General features: G+C 44.5%; 2 protein-coding genes across 5 annotated transcripts in view; one reads left to right on the top strand and one right to left on the bottom strand.

Moving 5' to 3' along the window:
- Positions 1–7,438, bottom strand: part of UIMC1 (ubiquitin interaction motif containing 1) — a 190,131-nt gene extending 182,693 nt beyond the window's left edge. Inside the window, exon 1 of the mRNA XM_067732741.1 lies at positions 7,296–7,438. The gene's annotated coding sequence lies outside the window, so the exon portion shown is untranslated. The remainder of the gene's footprint in view (positions 1–7,295) is intronic.
- A 95-nt stretch (positions 7,439–7,533) lies between these two features.
- ZNF346 (zinc finger protein 346) overlaps positions 7,534–25,215 on the top strand; it is a 30,115-nt gene continuing 12,433 nt past the window's right edge. For 3 of the 4 annotated variants that reach the window (XM_067732735.1, XM_067732733.1, XM_067732731.1), the window contains exons 1-5: positions 7,534–7,745; positions 16,307–16,410; positions 16,966–17,058; positions 18,817–18,961; positions 22,961–23,194. In XM_067732735.1, the coding sequence (XP_067588836.1) occupies positions 7,535–7,745; positions 16,307–16,410; positions 16,966–17,058; positions 18,817–18,961; positions 22,961–23,194 (787 nt within the window). In that variant the 5' untranslated portion in view covers position 7,534. The remainder of the gene's footprint in view (positions 7,746–16,306; positions 16,411–16,965; positions 17,059–18,816; positions 18,962–22,960; positions 23,195–25,215) is intronic. The other variant, XM_067732732.1, reaches the window with a different exon arrangement.

Here is a 25,215-nt window from a genome sequence, read left to right as displayed (position 1 = left end):
GGTTAGGAAGAGATGGGGTAATAGATAATGTTCTAACTCAGATTGGATGATGACTTCATGAGTGTTCATCATATTTTCATTCTTTATAATTTATATGTAATGTTTTATATGTATTAAATATGAACTTAAAATATTTTTTAAATAAGGAAAAAGCAGTAGAAAGGGTGATAGAAGCATGGAGAAATGAGTTGTTTACTTCTTCCTAGAAGAGAGGAGAAGTTAAGGAGAATTTCATCTAGTAGGTGTGTCAGGGGTCCCCAGGTTCAGTGATTCACTAGAAGGTCTCACAGGACTCAGAGTATAATTGCACTCACAGCTATGATATATTATAGCCAAAAGATACAAATAAAAATCAGCGAAGGGAAAAGGGGCATGGGGCAAAGTCCAAAGGAAACCAGGCACAAGCATCCAAGAGTCCCTTCCCAGTGGAGTCACACAGGATACAATTAATTCCTCCAGCATGACTATAATACCACTTGTGAAGTGTTGTCTACCAGGGAAATTTGCCAGAGCCTAGAAATCCAGGGTTTTTATCAGGGGTTAGTCGTGTAGGCACTCTCTGCCTACCATGTACCAAAATTTCAGGCTCCCATAAGGAAAGAAGGTGTTTAGCATAAACCATGTTGCTAGCACAATTTAGGCTCAGTGATCCACTCCTATATGTTAGGGTAGTTAGGAACCCTCCTGAAATCCAAATTCCCAGATGCTAGCCAAAGGCCAACCTTGAAAGCAGGACTTTCAAAGGATAGCACTCTCAGTCCTGCTTTATCAACTTTTTTCTGCATAGTAAGTAATACTGCGGCTGATATTTGAGGTGAAACTTCAAGAAGTATGTCAAATGGACAAGGTAATGTGGTGGAAGGGCATTAAAGGTAAAGGTAAAGAGGTATGAAAAGATGCCCCAGTCGGGGAACAAACCACAGCGCTGAGGTCCTTTCAATATGGGTGGAGCACAAGGCACTTGGGAAAATATCAGAAGAAGGAAGTGTAGAGGGAAAGAGTCAGGCTATAATGGGCCTCTTACACCACACTGGGACATTTTAACTTTGTCCTGCAAGCGATGGGGAGTCATTAAAGTACTGTAGGTGAGGGAGTATAGTACAACGCCTGGCTGAAACAGACTGCTTGTGTCCTCCCAAAATTAAGATGCTGAAATCCTAAACCCCACTGTGATGGTATTAAGAGGTGGGCCTGGGCTTCCCTGGTGGTGCAGTGGTTGAGAGTCCGCCTGCCGATGCAGCGGACACGGGTTCATGACCCGGTCCGGGAGGATCCCACATGCCACAGAGCAGCTGGGCCCGTGAGCCATGGCCGCTGAGCCTGCGCGTCCGGAGCCTGTGCTCCGCAACGGGAGAGGCCACAACAGTGAGACGCCCGTGTACCGTGAAAAAAAAAAAAAAAGAGGTGGGCCCTTTGGGAGGTGAATAGGTGATGAGGGTGATACCCTCATTCATGGGATTAGTGCCCTTATAAAAGAGACCCTAAGAGAGCTCCCTCACCCTCTCTAACGTGTGAGGACGGAGGGAGATGGCTATCTATGAACCAGGAAAAAGGTCCCCACCAGACACCAGAGCTGCCAGCACTTCAATCTGGGACGTTCCAGCCTCCAGAACTATGAGAAACAAATGTTTGTTATTTAATCTACTCAATCTATGGTATTTTGTTATAGCAGCCCAAATGGATTAAGACACTGGCACAAAATGTAGTAGGTCCTAAGTAAATCCTGTTGATTTCATGTGACTTAAACTACTATGCCAGTTCAATATCTATACAGATTTCTTGGCAATTCTTCAGCAGAGATGGTGGAACTTCATCGATCATTTTAGGCCACTCTAGATTTCCTTAGATACATTGAACTAGACTACATCACTCTGATCCATAATCAAATGCACAGACTATTAACTGAACCTGGTTCTAGGAATTGTGGGATCTAAAACTGGTTCTAAAAAAGCAGGATTTAGGGGGCTTCCCTGGTGGTGCAGTGTGGTTAAGAATCCGCCTGCCAATGCAGGGGACACGGGTTTGAGCCCTGGTCTGAGAAGATCCCACAAGCCGCAGAGCAACTAAGCCCATGCACCAAAACTACCGAGACTGCACTCTAGAGCCTGCGAGCCACAAGCTCGTGCTCCGCGACAAAGAAAGGCCACCGCAATGAGAAGCTCGCACATTGCAACAAAGAGTAGCCCCCACTCACCGCAATTAGAGAAAGCCCGCATGCAGCAACGAAGATCCAATAAATAGACAAAAATAAACAGACAAAACTAAAAAAACAACATAAATAAATTTTTTTTTAAAAAGCAGGATTTAGGTGATAGGGTCTTCACCAAGATGGAGACTAAAACGTAGTATCAATTTGTTAAATTACCAGGAAAATGTAGCTTTCAGAATAAACTGGTAGCAACTACCATTTATTATGTGCCAGGCAAAGTGCTAAGTAGTTTATGGAGATTGTTTTCGTTAATCTTCACAACCACCATTTAAGATGGGTATCATTTTCTCATTTACAGATGAAGAAGCAGAGTCACAAATGTGAAATAATTTACCTACGGTCACATAGGTCATGGGTGCAGAATGGAGCAGTTGATGTCAAGCTGAGTACCTCATGGCTTTAACTGACTGCCTGTTTTTTTTCTCAGAGATTATTGGGGTTAATCCCCATCCTGCTTGCCTCAGACATCATCCGGGTCCAGAACATCATAGCCATCCGTTGCATCTCATATGGCTCTGAATATTCACCCCTTCTTCCCCAAGGCAACTTGGCAGGGCCTAAAATGGTTGAAATCCCTAGACTGCCACTAGAGTGATGAGAAGAAGCAGTCTTATCTGTTTACCCTAACTTGCCATACAGATATGCTCATTTTTTAAGTGGGCTATTACATGGAAAAAGTTGGGAAGCTCTACTTGAATCCAGTCTAATCCTCCTCCTCTCAAAATCCTCTGGAAATCCCAATCTATGATCAGCAAACTCCACTATATCCTCAATCTGTCCTTGGAAAGTCACTTTATTAAAACTTGGCATCCCCTGAAGACACTGCTTCCCTGTATGCAGCCCTGAAGACACTGTAATAAAAATGACCTAGCCTGAGAAATAGACTAGAATTGTAGCAAAGATGTACCCCCGCAGAGTGAAGGCAAGTCGTTTTCTACAGGCAACTGTTTTCCACAATTTCCCTCAGGAGCACCCATACTGTTTTGGATTAATCTCAGGTTCGAATCGAATAACACTTGTTCATATCCTGTTAGTAAAACCTAATCTATGGCCACTTGTAACAGCTGGAGATGTGTTCGCAGAGCTGAGAAGTAGAAAGCATCATATGGGGTAACCCAGAAACCATCATGATCCCCACAACTGTGGCTTCTTTGTCCCACCCTATGCACACTAGCCTTGGTTGTTGTATTACTCATGTTTTGTTTTGTTTTGTTTTAATTTTCTGTTTTATTTTATGATGCTTTGACATCTTGGGACCTTGCAGACCAGGAGGGAACTGCCCCTCTCAGGGTTTGCTAATTCCTAGAGATAGAAAGCCACCTGCCTTCAAGCACACCTTTCATATGCAAACCAACCAATCCAAACCAGTATCCCTAACCACCTCCTTTATGGACTCTCATACACCAAACCAATATTCTCACTACCCTAAATCACCCTAGGGCCAGGTACCAGAAAACCAGGGACCACTCCTATGGCCCAGAGCCCTGTTGAAATTATTCAAACTAGTCAACCCAACCTCTTACCTTGCCTCACCCATTCCTTCCTGGGGAAACCACAATAAAGGCTCTGGGCAATGCTCTCCCCTCACACCTTCTGCCTCCTGACCAACCTTGGTGCTTCCCCATATGGCCCTGCATGGGCCTCTTGGGAACTGCACATAATAAAACTTTCAATGGCATTGAACTCCTGTGTCATCACTCAGTCACCTCTATAAATTAAGTCCTGGGCACAATCAAAACACTTGTCACTTCCATTACAGCAGTTAACATATACTCTCTGATATCATGTATAAGTAGATACTTTCATCTCCAGAATTTAATCTCCCTGAGAGTAGGAACCATATTTTACTAAAAAGCTCTGTAGGACTTGCCTGGTGGCGCAATGGTTAAGAATCCGCCTGCCAATGCAGGGGACACGGGTTCGAGCCCTGGTCTGCGAAGATCCCACATGCCAAGGAGCAACTACACCCGTGTGCCACAATTACTGAGCCTGTGCTCTAGAACCCACAAGCCACAACTACTGAGCCCACGTGCTGCAACTACTGAAGCCTGCGCCTAGAACAACAAGAGAAGCCACCACAATGAGAAGCCTGCGCACCACTACGAAGAGCAGCCCCGGCTCATCGCAACTAGAGAAAAGCCTGCGCATAGCAACGAAGACCCAACACAGCCAAAAAAAAAAAAAAAGGAATATAAAAAATAAATAAAATAAAATTTTAAAAATAAATAACAAATAAAAAGCTCTGTAGTGTGGGTTTGCATGCCCAAGAACACACACACACACAGTCACTGTTTATTCAACTGAAATGTTTGCTGAACTGTGGCCAATTTCTGTCCCTTCACAAAGCCATTTCCCTGGGATTGTTCTTCTCCCATAGCAACAATACACAGTAGAACATGTTGAGAAGTGGTTCTCATTTTCCACAGGGAAGAAATAAAAAAGCCCCACAAATACAAGGCATCACCTGCACTGCTGGATCCCAATAAGGAGTCCAGGCCTGGACCAATATTAGAAGCATTTACACAAAGCAGAAAAATGGTGACACGGGCTGTTCAGACACTCAGTGCTGTAGCTCAGGACTCTGCCTCAGTGACACAGGGGACAAATCGTGACAGCATTCATTGGAGAATAAATGGAAGTTATTTTGAGCATCTAATTGGATTGGGAGTGGGGAACTGGGGATTATTTATTATTATTTCCAATAATGTATAGCATCTTAAGTATCCCATTCTCAAGATTTGCTCCACTGTGCTTAAAAAATACATATGCTTGAGTTCTGGGACTTTGACAAAAATGCCCTCTATCCCTTCGTATTTCTACCTGAACAATTCATGCTATGCAAATATGAGTAACTAGAAATCTTCTTTAAGATAAATAAGTAACATATAGTCATCGGTTTTTAGGCTGGTCATCTGGTATTGGCAAAAAGACATGGATTTGCAGTCTGAAGACTGGTGTGTTCAAGCACACTAGTGACTGGGCTCTGTCACTAACTAGCTGTGTGACCCTGATAAAAACCTTCACCTCTCTGTCTTTATCGTCAAATAAGAATCTATCATAAGAGAACCACCCTGAGGATTAAACGTTATAATGTATGTTAAAGGTGCTTCATAAACTATAAAGCACTCACAAACATCAGTCATCTATGGCATTGGAAGCTCCAGAGCCTGGCATGAGGCCTGACACAGAGCTGGTGCTCAGTATTTGTAGTCTAAATGAGTAAATACCACTGATGAGCTCTGTGATCTCAGGCAAGAAAAATCTCTCTCCTCCTCCTCTGATACCACTGTCCCCCTTGTTCACTGCACTACAGCCATACTGTCCTTTTTCCTGTTCCTCCTATTACAGCAAGCTCAGTCCTGCCTCAGAGCCTCTGCTATTTCCTCTGCCTGGAACACTCTTCCCCAGCTCTTTGCATGGCCATCCCCTTCTCATCAGTCAGGTCTTAGGTCAAATGTCATTTCTTCAGAGGCTTTCTCTTACCACCCTGACTAATGTTCCTCCCCTATCATTCACCCAATATATATTCCTGTTTTATTTTCTCCTCCTGTTGACTTGTTTATTACACTCTCCTTCACTAGAATAAAAAACACTCTACTAGAGATTCTCTGTCTGTCTTGTTTACCACTGCATTCCAATGCCTAAGACAACATCTAGCTCATAGAAAACTCTCAACAAGTGTTTGAATAACTGAGGTTGGAATAACTTAATATCAAAAGTTTCATTCATTCAACAAATGTTTTGTATGTACCTATGAGGATTCAGGCTCTATATCAATGTGCTGGGGATTCAGCTGAGAACAAAACAGACAAAAATTCCTGTTTTCTTGGGGCTTGCCTTCCAGTGGGGAAACAAACAATAAACAAGATAAAAAGCAAAGTACATACTATATCTGATAATAAGTGTTAAGGAGAAAAAAATAAATAAAGCAGTAAAGGAGGATATGAAGTGTGTTTGGAGGGGCGTACAGAAATGCGAGACTGAGCCATGAGGCTATATGGGAGAAATACATTCCAGAAGGCCAGGGTAACTGGGACAGGAATGAAGGGATTGGAGGCTAACAAAATAGAGGATGACGTCAGGGAGGTTAAGAGAAGTCAGATTGTATAGGGCCCTGTTGGCTAACCCAAGGACTTTGTCTTTTACAAAGAGTAAGATAGGGGACCTCCCTGGTGGCGCAGTGGTTAAGAATCCGCCTGCTAATGCAGGGTACATGGGTTCGATCCCTGGTCCAGGGAGATCCCACATGCCACAGAGCAACTAAGCCCTTTGTGCCACAACTACTGAGCCGGCACTCTAGAGCTGATGAGCCACAACTACTGAGCCCACATGCCGCAACTACTGAAGCCCACACGGCTAGAGCCCATTCTCCACAACAAGAGAAGCCACCGAGGGCTTCCCTGGTGGCGCAGTGGTTAAGAATCCACCTGCCAATGCAGGGGACACGGGTCTGCGCCCTGGTCCGGGAAGATCCCACATGCTGCGGAGCAACTAAGCCTATGCGCCACAACTACTGAGCCTGCACTCTACAGCCCACGAGCCACAACTACTGAAGCCCACGTGCCTAAAGCCCGTGCTCTGCAACGAGAGGCCACCTCAATGAGAAGCCCACGCACCGCAACGAAGAGTAGCCCCCCGCTCGCCACAACTAGAGAAAGCGCACGTGCAGCAACAAAGACCCAACGCACACAACAATAAATAAATTTTAAAAAAAAAGAGTAAGATGGTAAAGTTTTGGAGAATCTGAGCACCGGGGTGTCATGATATGGCCTGTTATAAGAGGATCGCTGGGGCCACTGTTTTGGGAATACCTTAAAGGTAAGCGAACAGACCAGTAAGGATGCTACAATAACCACAGCCAAGACATAGTGGCTCCGGAAGACTGGGGAAGGAGCAGGTGCGGGGTTGGAAGATTAAATTTTGGCTTTTGACAGTTACTTTGGAGTGGAGTTTAGGGCGAGGTCTAGGCTGGGGGTCAGCATCTGGAACTCAAATGGCAACAAATGTTGCCCTGCTAGTGAAATGAAGAAGATATTCCCACATAACAGAGCCTTCATGCGAAAGAAGTGAGGTGTCAAATGCTGACCGGAGCAAGGTGAGAACCCTGAGCCAAGGACTGCACGAGCCTGTCCCGGAGGGAGGGGTATGCGGTGGAACCTGCGACCGACTTCCGAATCCACTGCACAAGCTCCGAAGTCCCAGCAGCGTCGAAGAAAAAGAACGGCCAGGGTCAGAACCGCAACGCAGCTGCAGTACTCAAACCTCGCGAGATTTGTTGGCCGGGCAAAGCCATCCTCCCACCCACATCTCGCGAGACCAAGGTTCATGAGCGGCTATAGCCGGTTAGGGTTTGTGGGGAAGATGGAGTATTCCGCGTTGGGCACCGCGGAGGCTGCGGACAGCGGCGCGGCCCGGCCGTACAACAACTCGGAGGAGCGGGAGGGCCGGGAACCCGACGGGCTGCGCTTCGACCGCGAGAGGGCGCGCCGCCTCTGGGAAGCAGTGTCCGGGGCCCAACCAGTGGGGAGGGAGGAAGGTGAGTCCGGGGACTTCAGAGGCAGGAAGACACTCGCCCGCCTGCTCCTTTCGCGGAGCGTGGCGGAAGCGCGGGGCGGGGACGCGGACCAGCCCCCGGGTCTACGGTCACACCCTCTGGCGCCCGGCCCGCCCCCTGGCGTGATGCGCCCCGGGACTCCCTGACTCGTGCACCTCACCAAGACCTGGGCGCGTTGTGCCAGCTCCCCTGAAAATCCAGGCTGTACGCCACAAGAAGCGCGCGCAAATGGTCAAGGGCCTTCTCACGCTGTGGCCGCGTGGTTCTTTACCCCGCCTTCCTCACCCGCGAGAGCTTACTTCTTCCTAAACTTGAGGACTGGAATCCTCCGGGCGTGCCGTCCACGCCGTTTCGGAGACCCTCAGAACCTTCCCCGCCAGCCTCGTAACCCCTTCACCATCCCAGTCTCCAGGTTCCCCCACCCCTAGTGTCTCTTGCCTCCCTTCTTTCATGCCCCACACTTCCGAGGGCTCTAGAAGGCCTTCTCCATACCTCAGTGTGCCTCCTGAACTTGGAGACTGAGCCCTGGCTTACCCCTGTTTCTTGGTGTCACCTGTTTCCACCACTTGAATCCCTTTTCTAATATGGGAGCCAGGAGCCCGGGAGCCTGGCCGGGTATACTATGGCTCCAGCTTTTTGTATCCCACGCTTGACCCAAGGTTGTGGAGAACAGGATATACAAGTCTCTCTAGGGGGGCACTTCTGGGCTGAAGCTTCCCAGCTTGTTCTGCACTTGACCTAGCTCTGGGTAAGATGGAGATAGAAAGAGGAGGATGGAAAGAGCTGCTCTGACCCCGTTTTGTGACCCCCTTCACAGTCCTTAGCAGAGCTAGCTGCTTAACTCTAACCCAGAAGTACACAAACTGGGCTTTTGTGCTGATCCTGTCAGGTAATCTGCAGGGAAATCAGATTTCTCTAAAGGTTTGTTTGCTTGCTGAGCAGACTAATCTTGGAAAGTTAATATGTTGCTTGTGAACTGATTGTCCTGGGATAAAATGGAATTTTTGACCACATCCAAGGAAGATATGTTTAAATTTGGGGTGGTATACATACCTATACCCTGGTGTATATTTCTCCAATTTAAAAACTAGTGTAGTCTGACTCCTAAATTAATAAGAGGCTCCTATCCCCCTCACCCCCATACTTTCAAACTTGTTTGGCACAAAGTTGCCTCTCCTCCACCCTCCACCGCCTGCAATTTTCCTTTCATTAATTTGACCAACATTCACTGATGCCTGCTCTGTTCCCAGGATTGGCTGGGCATCAGAGCTACAGAGTTGAGAATAATACTGGCCTTGCCCTGGAGGGGCTTGTAGTCTAATCCAGGAAGCAGACACCAAGACAGTTGCAGTATAATGTAGTGGGTGCAGTGAAGTGGGAAGTCTAAGAGTTGAGGGTACACAAAGAGGAGGCGCCCTTTGTCCTCAGGGGATACAGAAGGCATGCCTTGGACATTGAAGCAGAGAACACAGCAGCTGTGCTCTGGGAAGTGAACTGTTTATGTGTGTATGAATGCCCACAGTCATTTAGAACCCAGTTCACTTCCCTGCTCTCCTCACTTTGTCCAATAATTTATTTGAGGTCTAGGTAGATACCTAAAACACCGAGTCCTACTCACCTTGGTTTTTTATTTTCTCTTAGTTATAATTTTTGTTTTCTCATTGAGTTATAATTTACATACCATAAAATTCACCCATTGTAACTGTAAAATTCAATTAATTGTAGTAAAAGTATAGAGTTGTATAGCCCTAGTCCAGTTTAGAATATTTCCATCACTCCAATTTGTGCTCCTTTACATTAAATCCCCACTCTTACCTCCTGCTCTCGGCAACCACTAATCTGTTTTCTGTCTATAAATTTGCCTTTTCTGGACCTTTCAGTAAATGGAATCCTATAATATATAGTCTTTTCCATTTGGCTTCTCTCACTCAGCATGTTTTTGAGGTTTAGCCAAATTGTAGTGTGTATTAATACGTCATTCCTTTTTATTGCTAAATAGAATTCCATTGTATAAATCTTGTTTTTTTTATTCTCTAATAATCTCTGCCTGTTTTTTTTTTTTTTTTTTGCGGTATGTGGGCCTCTCACTGTTGTGGCCTCTCCCATTGCGGAGCACAGGCTCCGGATGCGCAGGCTAAGCAGCCGTGGCTCACAGGCCTAGCCGCTCCGCGGCATGTGGGATCTTCCCGGACTGGGGCACGAACCCATGTCCCCTGCATCGGCAGGCGGACTCTCAACCACTGCGCCAGCAGGGAAGCCCAATCTCTGCCTTTTGAGTGGGCTGTTTAAACTATTGACATTTAATTTAGTTGTTGATATGGCTAGACTTATTGTCCCTACTTCATGACCCTATGAAAATCAGCCCTCTATGTCGCATTCTAGATCTCTCAGCCTCTGCCCCATACCTCTTCTGATTGTCTACAATATGGATACAAAATAAATCCTGCCAATCAGATGCCTTCTCGTAAGATTTGGAAGGCAGAAATGCAGTGAAGATCATATTTCTACAGCTATTGTTACTGTCAAGAAAGGTCGTGGAACTATGAGATCTTCTTACATCAGTGTTCCAGCATCCATTCTCCAGCTTCATATGTTAAGAGGCATGTTCAATGACAATGGAAGCTTCTTACTTCCAGCAAGGCTGCAGTGGAGGCCTCAGAGATTATAGCTCACCTGTTGGAACAGTTATGCATTGTTCCTAGAGACATTTCTGGAAGGCTCAACCTAGTACCTTCAGCCTTTCCAATGATTTTCTAAGCATCTAATTTCCTGTATCAAACCTATCCCCTCTGGTAATTGGATTAGAGTTGTATGTGGATATTTGGGAAACAGGGATTCACATTCAGGCCACCTTCTCAGAATTCTGATAATTCATATAAGTTCTTTTTCCCTCTGTGGACCTTAGCTTCCTCCAACCTCATGAATCTCTCACAGATTTTGTGAGTCAGGAATTCAAGAAAGGGTTGGCTGGACAGTTCTGACTCAAGGTCTCTTATGCAGTTGCAGTCAGGTAGTGGCTAGAGCTGAAACAGCAGTGGGATGGAACTTCTGGAGGCTGGCCGGGCATCTCTTTTTTCACATAGTCTCAGGGTCTCTCCATGTGATTTCATGCATGGAATAGTTAAGGCTTCCTCACAGCCTGGAAGAAAATCGCTTACATGGTAGCTGAAGACTTTAAGAGCAAATATTCCCAATTTGGTTCGTTTTTATAATTTCTGTCTTCCATGTGTCTATGTGTTGCTTAGTAGTCAACCAGTGATTCAGTAAACACCTGGAGCCAGTAAAGGCCTCGGTTGGATCTGTAGGTAGGTAGGAAATTACATTCAAAGTTCAGGCCATTTTAAAGTCAGCCCTGGCTTTTACTTTCTGTCAGGGCCTTTTGCATCTCTTCTGTGCATGTGTACAACCTCAGAGTTGGCCAGGAGTATGTGGCTAACTTGGGCCCTCTTAGGTCCCCACTGCCACACAGTCTCAACCACAAACATGACACAGCAAAGGCTATAGTAGAGCCTTTGGCCTTTCCTCCTCACCTACCTCTGAGACCATCACTTCCACCAATATTATCACTAGATAGGGGTATTGCCCACCACTCCAAATCAAGTGATTTCCTCTTCCACAGGGAAGCTATTGGTTCTCACATCCTACCTCTTCCTGGTAGAACCTCTGCACTGACTGAGTGTGGGAGGGGATGAGAGCAGTCCCAGATTCCCGCTCTTCTCACCCAAAGTTCAGCAGATGTACAAGCATAAGTGCTTCCCAGATTGCTAAGTGCCTTTGGTCAATTTCCAGGGTACTGAAGGGATTGTTTTTGTCAATTTTGTTCAGTGTTTTAGTTGCCTTGGGTGAAGAGGATCTCCTCACTCTGCTATAGCCAAAGTCCCGCCTCATACTCATTTTATATTCAACTTCACTTCCTCTGCCTGACTTCTAAATTTGGAGGGTCCAAGACTCAGTCCCAGGAGTCTCAATTTGTATCCCCAGCTCTGACCTTTCCCTCAAGCTCTAGGCCTGAATCTCTAGCTGACTACTTGATATCTCTACCCATGTATGTGATAGACCACTCATGTTTAATATAGCCAAAGGAAACGTCTTTAATTTCTCCTCCAAGGCTGTCTTCCTCCAGTTCTCATCTGTTAGTTTCTCAAATTCAAAACCTAGGAGTTATCCTTGAATGCTCTCCTACTTCACCCCCTACATCCAATCAAAGAAATTGGATGTCAGATCTACTTCCAGAACATAATTCCAAATCCATCCACTTTTCTCATCTCCACTGACAACCTGCCTAGTCCACATTTCTTTCATCTATTGCCTAGAAGACTGCAACAGCCTCTTCCCTGTTCTTCCTGTTTCCATTCCTATTCCCATACAATCTGCTGACACAACGAATAGACTAATCTTTTCAAAACATAAGCCATATCTTGTCACCTCTCATTGCACTAAGAATAAAATCTGTAGTTCATACCATGGTTTATGAGGCCTTATACTCATTCCACATGATCTGGTAGGCCTCAAACTCTCTCCAACTTTATTTCCTACCACTATTCTCTCATTCACCATACTCTATCCACACTGTCCTTCTCTTCATTCCTTGCATATGCCAAACTCATCCCTGCCTCAGAGACTTGACACTGTCTCAGGCTGGAACAGTTTCCCCCAGACCTTCTTGTGGCTAACGCCTCCCTAGCATGGTCTTCACTGACTATACTGCCCCAACATTCTCTACCACTTACTTTGTCTGCTTGTTTTCATAATATTTCTCACTCTCTGTCACTATCTTGCTTATTTATTTACTTTGTACTCTCTCTTATTTGTTGACATGGCCCCAGCACTAAACCCATTGCTGGCACGTAGAAGGCATTCTGAATACATAATTGTGAACTGTGTGAATGTATTCTCTGAGGCCAAAGATGTGTATTTCATTTACTCAGCAGGTATTCACCAAGCCCCTCCTGTGGGTTAGGGATTTTATTTTTAATTTATTTTATTGAAGTATAGTTGATTTACAATGTGTTAATTTCTGCTGTATAGCAAAGTGATTCAGTTTCATATATATACATACATATACATGTATATTCTTTTTCATATTCTTTTCCATTATGGTTTATCACAGTATATTAAATATACTTCCCTGTGCTATACAGTAGGACCTTGTTGTTTAATCCATTCTATATATGATAGTTTGCATCTACTAATCCCAAACTCCCAATCCATCCCTCTCCCACCTCCCCCTTGGCAATGATGAGTCTGTTCTCTATGTCTGTGAGTCTGTTTCTGTTTTGTAGATAAGTTCATTTGTGTCATATGTTAGATTCCACATGTAAGTGATATATGGTGTTTGTCTTTCTCTTTCTGACTTCACTTAGTATGATAATCTCTAGGTCCATCCGTGTTGCTGCAAATTACATTATTTCATTCTTTTTTATGGCTGAGTAGTATTCCATTGTATATATGTACCACATCTTCTTTATCCATTCATCTATCAATGAACATTTAGGTTGTTTCCATGTCATGGCTATTGTGAATAGTGCTGCTATGAACATAGGGGTGCATGTATCTTTTTGAATTATAGTTTTGGCTGGATATATGCCCAGGAGTGGGATTGCTGGATCATATCGCAACTCTATTTTTAGGTTTTTTTTGGGTTTTTTTGGTTTTTTTTTTTTTTTTGCGGTACATGGGCCTCTCACTGTTGTGGCCTTTCCCGTTGCGGAGCACAGGTTCTGGACGCGCAGGCTCAGTGGCCATGGCTCACGGGCCCAGCCACTCCGCGGCATGTGGGATCTTCCCGAACCGGGACACGAACCCGTGTCCCCTGCATCGGCAGGCGGACTCTCAACCACTGCGCCACGAGGGAAGCCCTATTTTTAGTTTTTTGAGGAACCTCCATACTGTTTTCCACAGTGGCTGCACCAATTTACATTCCCACCAACAGCATAGGAGGGTTCCCTTTTCTCCATACCATCTCCAGCATTTGTTATTTGCAGACTTTTTAGTGATGGCCATTCTGGGTCAGGCATTTTATTAGATACTGGGTATACAAAGTCATAAGTGACGTGGTCCTTGCCCTGTTTAGTCTTTGGGAGTCAGATTCTGAATATCCTTGAAAGGAAACCCCGTCTCCTTTAATAAAACAAAATCCATCATCTCCATGCGAGGAGAGAATGGCTGGATCCTGACTCCTGGGTAGCATTTTCCCTTTATGGGCTTTGCATTCTGAGGAGCCTCTCACCCTCCATTTAAAAAGCTCTGGCCCGGGCTTCCCTGGTGGCGCAGTGGTTGAGAGTCCGCCTGCCGATGCAGGGGACACGGGTTCGTGCCCCGGTCTGGGAAGATCCCACATGCCGCGGAGCGGCTGGGCCCGTGAGCCATGGCAGCTGAGCCTGCGCGTCCGGAGCCTGTGCTCTGCAACGGGAGAGGCCACAGCAGTGAGAGGCCCGCGTACCGCAAAAAAAAAAAAAAAAAGCTCTGGCCCAGATGTGTTCACAGACCCACTTCTGTTGATTTCTCTGAGCACGGCTGAGGCAGCCACAGTCTTTCACAAAAATTTACCAAACACTGTAGGAGAAAAATAGGGAAATAAACAAAAGACCCTCAGGGTCAGAAATATAGCCAGACAACAGCCCTTCTTCCCAAAAGGGCTGGCATAAATAAATAAGCTTTATATCTTGTGGAGTAGGGAGAGGCACCTTAAAAGTTCCCCCCCGGGCTTTCCTGGTGGCGCAGTGGTTGAGAGTCCGCCTGCCGTTGCAGGGGACGCGGGTTCGTGCCCCCGTCCGGGAAGATCCCGCATGCCGTGGAGCGGCTGGGCCCGTGAGCCATGGCCGCTGAGCTTGCGCGTCCGGAGCCTGTGCTCCGCAACGGGAGAGGCCACAGCAGTGAGAGGCCCGCGTACCGCAAAAAAAAAAAAAAAAAAAGTTCTCCCCCAAGAACCTCCCTCCAGAGAATCTTGCCCACTTTTTGGTCCAGAGTAGAAGATAAAACACATGAATTTGCCAGACTCTACCCCTGCCTCAGATTGTCGATGTCATGATAGAACTCATGCCTTGTGTGAGATTTTACTCCCTCCTCAAAAAGTAAAGCTTTGTTTTCCAGGCCCAACAATTAAGCACAGGTTAATACTATAGATTCCTATGGTGTGGAACTTGTGTGACACATTAGGTAATTTTTTTTTTGGCTGCATTGGGTCTTTGTTGCTGTGAGCAGGCTTTCTCTGGTTGCGGCGAGTGGTGGCTACTCTTCATTGCAGTGCACGGGCTTCTCATTGCGGTGACTCCTCTTGTTGCGCAACACAGGCTCTAAGCGTGCAGGCTTCAGTAGTTGTGGCTCGTGGGCTCAGTAGTTGGGGTGCATGGGCTTAGTTGCTCCGTGGCATGTGGGATCTTCCTAGACCAGGGCTCGAACCTGTGTCCCGTGCACTGGCAGGCGGATTCTTAACCACTGCACCACCAGGGAAGTCCCTTCTCACTGTTCTTGATCTGATTTTGAAATATCTAAAATTACCTAACGGAATTCCATTTTGGCTGGCTCAGCTTTAACCTTGTTCCCAGAAGCATCTTTTCCCTTCCCGTCTTCCTCCACATGAAAGCGAAGGTTCTCCAGCAGGATGACAGACCCAGCAGCTAGGTCAGCACAAGCTTTCTAGTCCTTCAAGAACAAAACATCCTTGCCCAGCAGAGATTTGAGTTCTACAGCAACTGGCTGCAGGGAGTACTTGTCAGGCATGGGGACACCATCAGTCCAGCCCAGATGGCTCATAAGAACAACTGACTTGGCTCCAGTGTCCAAGCAGAATTTGATGCTTGGAACGGCAGCCTTGATCCTCTGGTTGTTTGTTATCTTGTTGTTCTTCCTAGGAACATTGAAGTCCACTCTCATGATGACCCGCTACCCCTTCACGTCCAGCTTGTCCAGAGTCAGCTTGTTAGAAAGTGACATCTTGGCAATTCAGTGGCAACAAGAGGCCGGGGGAAGAGACTGGGGCAGTGACAGCAGCAGAGACTGCGTTTGCCACTTTCTTAATGTTCTTTTTAGAGAGAACTGCAAGCCTCTCACACCAGTATCTGGCTAGAATTGTTTCATTTTTATTGTATTTATTTTTATTGGTATTTACTTAAGTTTATAATTTAAAGATTCCTTTTTAAAAGAATTTACTTAGTAAAGAAAGTTGGCATAGGGACTTCCCTGGCGGTCCAGTGGCTAAGACTCCACGCTTCCACTGCAGGGGGCTTGGGTTCCATCCCTGGTCGGGGAACTAAGATCCCACATGCCATGTGGCACAGCCAAAAATAACTAAATAAATAATAATAATCATTTAGAAAGAAAGAAAGAAAGTTGGCGTACATAAAAGTATAAAGTAAGTTACAGGTGAGGTGGCACGAGAATATAGCGTGAGTCATGAAAGCAGTAGGGCAGGGGTGGCTGAGGTTTGCCGATTTAATAGTATGGCATTCCATTACTCAGTTCATGTGTTTGAGGCAGGGTTCAAAGACAGTGCTGTTGAGGCAGGTTTTTAACTCAAAGATTTTTTATTTTCCTCTCTGTAGTGGAACACATGATCCAGAAGAACCAGTGTCTCTTCACCAGCACCCAGTGTAAGGTTTGCTGCGCCTTGCTAATTTCTGAGTCCCAGAAGCTGGCACACTACCAGGTATGCCCTTGTACCTTTAGTACTGCTTTATTTTTCCAGACCCAGTGTCAAACCCCCACTTCTCCCTGGCTTGTGCAGTGAATTCCTTTTTAGCCACCCAGGTGTTGCCTCCATGCATGTTGGCTGTGACTTGAAGATTGACTTAATTTTTCTGAGTCTCATTTCTTCCATCCAAATCAGGATCATTATACTTACATGTTCCCATGCAGCTTGGTACAGTAGAAAGTACATGCTTTGGCTTTAAATAGACCTGTGTTTGAATCACATCTCCGCTACTCATCTTGGGCAAGAAACCTCACTATCTTCAGCCTCAGTTTCCTCATCTATAAGATTGAGATGATGATAATTTTCTCATAAATTATTGTGATGATTAGATTTGACAGCATTTAAGTACTTTATACAGAGTAGGAACTCAATAAACTAGGTTTCTTCCCCCACCCTCTCCTCCTCAAAAGTGTCTGTGAGGATGAATCAGATGAAAATCTAGTGTTTTTGAGTGCCTTAGATATGAAATGGCATTTAGCTATCTTTGATCTTTTTCCTGGGTTCTTGCAGAGCAAAAAACATGCCAACAAAGTGAAGAGATACCTAGCAATCCATGGAATGGAGACATTAAAGGGGGACACGAAGAAGCTAGACTCAGATCAGGTAATACAGCTGCCATGTTGAGACTGCTCACTTCCTGATGAAGCCAGCAGGCAGGTTGGTGTGGTGGAAAGAACATGGGCTTTGAGTCAGACTGACTTGGCTACAAATCCTGGCCCTGTTCTGTGATTTGGGCAAGTCTTATTACTTCTCTGAGCCTTGATTTCTTCCTCTATAATAATGAGGATGCTAATGTCAACTACCTTTCAGGATTTTCCCAAACTAAAATGAAGGAAGGTTTATTAAAGCACCCAACACAGAGCCTGGCACATAGTAGGGGCTCAGTAAATGGAGCCATTGTCAGTGGTTTGTTAGAGTAGGACAGCTGTCCATTCCCTACTCAAGAAGAGAAAGTGGAAGAAAGCCAGGTTGCTTGCTTTCTTGAGATCTGGGGGAAAGAGCTGAGTTCAATACTTGAATATTTGGAATAAACAAGTGGAATAAACACTTTTCCAGCATGTTTGCTTTTTGCCTTAGAAATACTGTGAGAATTATGCTGAAACAACCCCAGTGCCTCAGGTGTACCATTATTTTTGTTCCATAGCAGGCTGTGCAAATGTCATGGGATGAAAAGTCAGCAGACTAGGGCCCAATACTAGCTCTACAACTTAATGGTTGGGTGACTTTGGACAAGTCACTTAACCTCTCTGTACTTCACCCATAAAATGGAGATAATAGTTCCTACCTCTTAAGGGTATTGTGAGGTAAAATTCCAATTCCTAGTGGATGCTCAGTGAGTAAGAGCTTACACTACAAACTGTGCCTCCCTGTCATAGGGACCACAGGTTTGCAAGGGCCTTGCTTATCCCTTCTCCAAATTCACTGGCTCATCCCCTGGTTGCCCTTCTTGTGATTTAGAATCCAGAAAGACAAGATCAACTCTGTGACCCTGGGCAAGTCACTTCACCTCTTTATATCTCTGATCCTTCTACTCTAGGAGTGGCCCAGTAGTTCTAATGAGATCGTGGGCCCCTCCCCGTCCAACAAAGAGTTATCCAACCCAAAATGACAATAGTACCAAGGTTGAAAAATGCTATATTAGAATGAATACTGTATTCAGAAATCAGACATAAGAGAGAGGCTGGGAACTCTTAATATAGACTTGAAGTACATTGTTTTCTAGCCTAATCATAATCATGAAATAAAACCCAATGATCTGCTTGTTCATCAAACCCTGAACTTCTGCTGTGTGCCAGACTCCAGCAGAGTGCTAAGGATAGGCAACAAAGATGAATCCAACAGTCTTTGCCCAAATGTTGCACTTTAGTTCACAGAAAAGTCTCCTAAGCTGTGACACTGTCAGTTTAGGGTGACAAGCGAGTGGTATGATAGAGGTCTATTTAATGCACTCCAGGAGTACAGAGGAAGAACAAGATTAGTTCTTTCTTCCTGGAATAATCACACAAAGTGGCTTGATAATTGTTTACTGAGTAATTTTCTTGAGTAAAAGTCTCTCAGAAGAGGTAATATTTAATCTGGGCCTTGAAGGCTAAGCAGACATATGCCAGGCAGTAAAGAAAGGAAGATCATTCTAGGCAGCAGGAATGGCCCAAGTAAAACAAGGAAGTAGCAGAGAACAAAATGGGGAATGGTGAGTAGAGCATGGGATGAAGTAGCTGGAAAAGAATCCAGAAAGGTAGGTTGGGGTTAGTGTGTGAAGGGGGCCTTGAATGCTCATTCTCCTATGGGCAGTGGGGAACCAGTGAAGATTTTCTGGCCGGGCAGTGGCGTGATCAGACCTGTGTTCTTTCTCCTAACCAGAAGAGCAGCAGAAGCAAAGACAAGAACCAGTGCTGCCCCATCTGTAACATGACCTTTTCCTCCCCTGTCGTGGCCCAGTCGCACTACCTGGGGAAGACCCACGCAAAGAACTTAAAGCTGAAGCAGCAATCCACTAAGGTGGAAGGTACTGGTTTTCCTGAGTGGTGCTATGTATCGGGACCCCTCCCGTCCTCAAGGCACCAATGCCAGGTGCTCCCAGAAATGCTCACTGGGGCCACAGACTTGAAGAGGTTGAACTGCTTTTGAGAGCCCTTAAAAATATCAAAGTAGACCCAGCTTCAGTGAAATGCATCCTCGGAGTTGTACTCACCTAACCTCCCTTTCTTTGGTTACATCAGTTTTTCTCTATAGAAGCTTCTTAGCCCTGAGCTTTTGTCCTTAAAAATAATTATAAGTCAGGAGTGCCAGAGTCCTCCAGGCTATGCACACCAGGAGAGCATTCCATCTCCTACCTCTCTCACTTAGATTTTTCCCTCCTAGCATCCACCTGCCCTGTTGCCATGCATTCCAAGTTAAAAGCTAAATCCGTGTCTTTTTCGTGTGCTCAGGTTATGCCCTGCTCACTTTAATCCTCAAAGCTGCCTGTTCTCCTCAAGACAGGGACTTGCCTTTCGAAGCTGAATACTTCAGTGCTGCCACTACTGCCCAGCAAACTGTATTTGCAACTGCCATGAATTCATTCCCAGTGCAGTGACTTCTAAAATAGCCCCCTTTATCTTGTCACCACTGGGGCTCAGCCTTCACTTTCATCTCATTAACTAATGACTTTCTGGGATTTTAAACCTCTGCTAACTGCAATTAGTCAAAACTGAAAGTTCTTTGATCTTTATTTTATTTTTTTCTTGGTAATTTTTGCTTCTGTCTTTATTTTGGACCAAGAAGTAGACTATACTATCTATAATACTTGTCCTTTTTTGAATTGCTGTATTATAAAAACAAGACAGTGATGTTTTGGAAGACTTTGAAGAGAGGGTAAAAAAATCACTCATAATTATACTCTCTTATTACACCCCAATCTAGTATTCCTGCTATGAAACAAGGGATAAAGTCATGGATGCCCAAGTTTAAATCCTGCCACTGCTATTTACCATCTGTATGACTGAACTTCTTTGTGCCTGAGTTTTCTCACCTATAAAATGTTGATAATACTACTTCATAGGTTTTGAGGATGAAATAAGGTATACAAGGAACCTAGGATGTAATAAATGCTCAGTAAAGTACAGTTCTCTTTTTTTTTGGCCAAGTGGCCTGCAGGATCTTAGTTCCCCGACCAAGGATTGAACCCAGGCCCTGGTAGTGAAAGTGCCAAGTCCTAATCACTGGACTGCCAGGGAATTCCCGACAGTTCCTATTGTTAGTATTATCACCATCATCAAGATAGCCAGTGAATGGAATCCCCACATAAAATGCAGTAGTTGATCAGGCATCCACCACCTGGAGCGTGTCACTGGCTTTGCTTATGGTTTGTTCATCATTAAGTTATACTAGTACTAATTGCTTTTGTTTAAAGTCAGTGTTTGGTACCATTTATGGTACCAAAAAGATTAAACATTAGACCAAGGGAAATTAGCTTAAGAACAGAACTTTATATGGTCACTTATCTTTAGGTTTATATGAGCTTAACTTTCTATAAATGGGAAAATTCCCTGGAATATGCCCGGTCCAAAGATTCCATATTCAAGGGTTTATGTTTTGTATTTACTTTTGGCCCTTGCCACATAACAGGTATGTTTTTATATAGTTATAATCATAGTGCATGTACCATTTGTATCCTGCTTTAACTTTTGATTTTGTAGTTTAAGCACATTTCCATGTTATTACATGAGTTTACAACTATATTTCTGAAATTAAACATTTTTCTAATGTAAAAGTAATACAAGCATGTTGTAGAAAATATGGAAAATATAGATAAATGGAAAGAAAAATACTCATAATTTTACCATTCAAAGATAACCACTGTTAACATTTTGGAGTACTGTTTCTCCTATAATCTTTTGTTATGTGTATGTGTGTATATCTGTGCGTATATGTGTTTTATGTATGTCTAGATTATGTATATAAACGTAAAATACTTTAACCTTATTGTTTTTATAAAAACAACGTATACTCATTATTGTGATTTCTAGTTCAAACAATGCAAAAGGTACAAAGAGGAAAGTAAAATACCACCCAAATCCTGCCATCAAGAGAGAAACACTGTTAATATGTTGGTAACATTTCAAAATACCAGTATACACATATAGATTGCACGTTATATCTTTTAATAATGACATGATCGTATCATATGTATAATTTTCTTTTATGCTCTTTTCACTTAATATAACATTTGTATTTCCCCATGTTATTAAAAACTTTTTCATAAACATTTTTAATGACAATATCCCATCACAACACATTTATTTAACCAGTCCTCTAATGGTGAACATTTACGTTTTCCCCCTCTCCTTTATTAATGTTTGTAAATAACACTACAGCAAACATTCCTGTAGAATTCTCTTTCCATATTTCAAGTTGTTTCCTGAGAGAAGACTCCTGTAGCTCTCATTTTTACTAGATGTTTATTAAGTGGTTCCTCCAACTTTACTTAACCATTCACCTCTGATGCTTCTCTTCAGTATCTTTTAAAGAAAGACCCTTATGTTTCAGTGGTCATGATTATTTCTTTTCTGATATCAAGAATCTACATTCATTGTAGAAAAGTTGGAAAAGACTGAAAAGCACACTTCTGCTCAATGCTTTTGGTCTTTTTTCCACACATCACCAGTATGGTTTTTGTTGTTTTACAGAACCGAGGACATAAGAACCAGTTTGCTGTATAACCTGCTTTTTTTTTTTTTAACTCAACACCACATACTGAATATTTTCTAATATTACTGAATATTCTACAACATGTACCTTACTTTTCCAGTGACTTGCTGAAACAATGGCTAAGGAAAATCAAGTAGCCAGGGAAATTGAGATTTCCTATACTGGAAAACCATTGTGGGAAAAGCCAGCAAGTTACTTCTGGCTTGTTGAAAATCCTCAAAACTTCCCCCATTGAAGTGGTACAGAGATGAAAGAACATCTGTCTGTGAGTGCTGCTGAGCCTCACCTCTCCTCCACCATTGGTGGGGGTTCTAGACCACATTTTTAAAGCAGTGGTTACTAGATTGACACCATTCCAGCCACGTGGACTCATTAGTGAGTCATGACATCCACTTTATAAAGCAGCAGTGCAGCCTGCAGTCAGCATCAGGACATTTGTTGGCCCACGGGAGGCTTACATATATGCCCATACCAGGCTCTGATTAACTGAATTCATGGACCACAGCCAGGGATGTTTTCTGAAGGTGAACGCATGGACTGTAGCCTTCAGATCTCCCTGCCACGCTCTGGCAGCCTGGCATAGAGGAGAGGGCATGGTCTTTAGGATCACACAGGCCTGTATTCACTCATTAGCTGGGTGATCTTGGGTAAGTCATTTCACCCATCTGAGCCTCGGTTTTTCTCTGTATTGTGGCAAAATGACACCTACCTCATGGCATAGTTCTGAGGACCAAAAGAGAAAATATATATACAAATCTCATAACTAAATGTCAATGTCATCCTCCGCTCCCCCACTCAGCCTAGAAGGCAGTGTAGCCTAAAAGGCCCCCCTAGTATAGTGCCTTTTCTAAATGACCCTCCAGGCCCTCAGGCCCTCATTTTCTACATCTGTGCATTGACTTCCAAATCTATAACTGGGATACTTTGAGGATGGGAGTAAAACACCCAAACTTCTTGTCCTATTTGCTGTGAAGTTCTGGGGAATTCTGAGGGATGAGAAGATTGCAAGCATGTACATATCTAATCTGTTGTAATTTGTCAACTTGATAGTAGAAGTGCAGATCCCTCTCTGAATATAAGAAAATCAGGATTCATGTGCCTGAAGTAGTTAAAGCTGCCGAACAAAGTAGGCGGTCTTTGGGCTCCCCATATCTTCTCAATTAGAGAAGATTTTCACTGTGTGATTCACACAGGCAGTGCCACATCTGCAGGTGTGATTAACTAGTGACCCAGCCTTTCTTTGCATTCAGCATACGCGAAAGCCTGGCACCTTCTGGGTTTTTTCATTGTTTCTGTTTGAACTCTCTCACCGCAGCTCTGTCGAAACGCCTTACAAACCCTTTCCTTGTGGCCTCCACCTTAGCCTTGCACCAGAATAGAGAGATGATAGACCCAGACAAGTTCTGCAGCCTCTGCCACGCGACTTTCAATGACCCTGTCATGGCTCAGCAACATTATATGGGCAAGAAACACAGGAAACAGGAAACCAAGCTCAAACTTATGGCACACTACGGGCGGCTGGCCGACCCTGCTGTCACTGACTCATCAGGTAAGGGGCTCAGCTCACACCCAGAGCTGGATCAGGGCTTGACTGCTGGGGTTCCCTGGACCACCAAGGCTATGCTTTTCCTCCTTAGGTCTTCTGAAGCAGGCATTGCAAACTCAAATGCCTGCAGAGGCTGGACAGGAAATTTCAATATGTGAAAGAGCCAGTAGGGGATATGATCAGCTGAGGGTATGTGCCTCTCCTAGACAGCTCCAGCCAGTTGTTACCATATCTTTCAGTTTTTCAAAAGAATCTAGAAGCCAGATTTGAATAAGAATTCTCCTGATTTTTAAATGTGCAACTAAATTTTTAAAAGTTTAAACCGTATGTGAGTCAAACCTGCCTGCAAGCCAGATTTGGGGCAAGGGCCACCAATCTGTAACCTCTGATTTAAACTCCCTGTCATCCACGTTTCTTGTGTGAGGGCCTCAGCAGCCTCTGCCAGATTTTATAACGTCCTCAGAATCCCTCGTCTCCCAGCAGCTAAGGCCCACCTGTGTCCCTGGGATAGAGTGGTGAAGGAGACCACTCTGACTCAGAACATTAGCTACTGCCCTGACCTCCAGATACAAGTCAGCATCACAGGAGTGAGCATTCATAAAAAGTTAGGAGCCCTTCCCATCACAGTAACTACTCACAGCTTATAGTAAGGGTGGGGAGGGGGAGGTTATTATTTTCTCTTTCAGTCAGCAAATATTTATTGAAAACCTGCTGCATTCCCTCATTGGGGTATAGTAGTGACCAAATCTGATACAGTCTCTGTCTTGTGGCACCCACTTAAGCATTGGTGTGGGTCCCCAGGGCTTCTTCCCCAGGCCATGGAGATGCAGCACCAGACAGAGAGCACCATGGCATCCAGGTGCAAGGAAGCTCTTGCTCAGAGCCATCTGTGCTCTTCCCACAATCCTGGAGAGGTGAACACCCAGATGCCATAGATGTTCCAGACCACATATGGGCAAGGGGAACGATCATGCCTCTCTAACAACCCCCCAAACCCCAAAGCACCATACAACACAGGCCGTCCTTGGGCAATACTGACTGATGAGAAGGTGCAAAGTGGTGGCTATGCAGCAAGGGGGAGATTCCTTTAGCAGGGTGCCAAGGATCGCCTTTCCAAAGCCTTTGAAAGACACTCTTTTAGAAACCTCTTCAAAATCAGAAAGGAATGACTAATATTTATTTACTGGTCCTACATATAGGTAGTGCCTTTCCCTTTAACAGGATCAATTCCATATGCTGAGGCATCTGGAAACTTCAGAACCAAGCTCCTCAGAGCCCTGCTTCACGACATAGCATCCAGCTAGCACAACCCAGTGTTCCAGTTCCTGCCCCAGCTTTACTCGGTCCTGCCCTGGTCATTCCCTCATTATCTCTTTTCCACTGGCAGGACTGAGGCACTGCAGTGTTTCAGGCTGCTTATCTTAACTTGTATCCATTCTTTTCTTTTATCTCAAGCCAAAGCCTCCTTCTTGTATTTACCCTCCTCCATTTGTCTAAGCTAAATTACCATATTTAATCCTAGAACTGTATCCTGGATCCTTTTTTCTGGCTTAAATCATTTGACTTCATTACAGATCAACTAAGTTCTTTCATGAAAATCTAGGTGGGGGGAAGGGGTATCACATCCTACTTTGATATTTATATATACATTATAATTTGATCCCCACAGCATTCCTATAAAATAGTTGTGATTTTCCCACTTTACAAATAAAGAAGATGAGACTCAGAGTGACTTGCTCAGGTCATACAGCTGATATGACCTGATGTTAATAAGTGACAGCATCAGTAGGGGTCTGTAGCTCTGTCTGGTTCCAAAACGTACACTCCTTCTCCCTGCCTTCAGCTCTGAGTGTACTTGGCTGTAGGCTCTCCGAGTCCTGGATGTCAGCAGAGACACTGAGCTCTCTCTGACCCCCTTCTTACAGAGGTGGGATGTTGACCTAGGGTATGCAAGCAGTGACTTCTGCTGACAGGGGTTCTGCCCTAGCAAAGGATTTAGGTTGTTAGCAGCTTGGCTTTTCCCT

Source organism: Pseudorca crassidens, chromosome 3, assembly GCF_039906515.1.
Source record: "Pseudorca crassidens isolate mPseCra1 chromosome 3, mPseCra1.hap1, whole genome shotgun sequence".
Lineage (NCBI taxonomy): Eukaryota > Metazoa > Chordata > Mammalia > Artiodactyla > Delphinidae > Pseudorca > Pseudorca crassidens.
The sequence above is the reverse complement of the archived record's forward strand: the minus strand, read 5'-3'. Positions and strand labels throughout refer to the sequence as shown.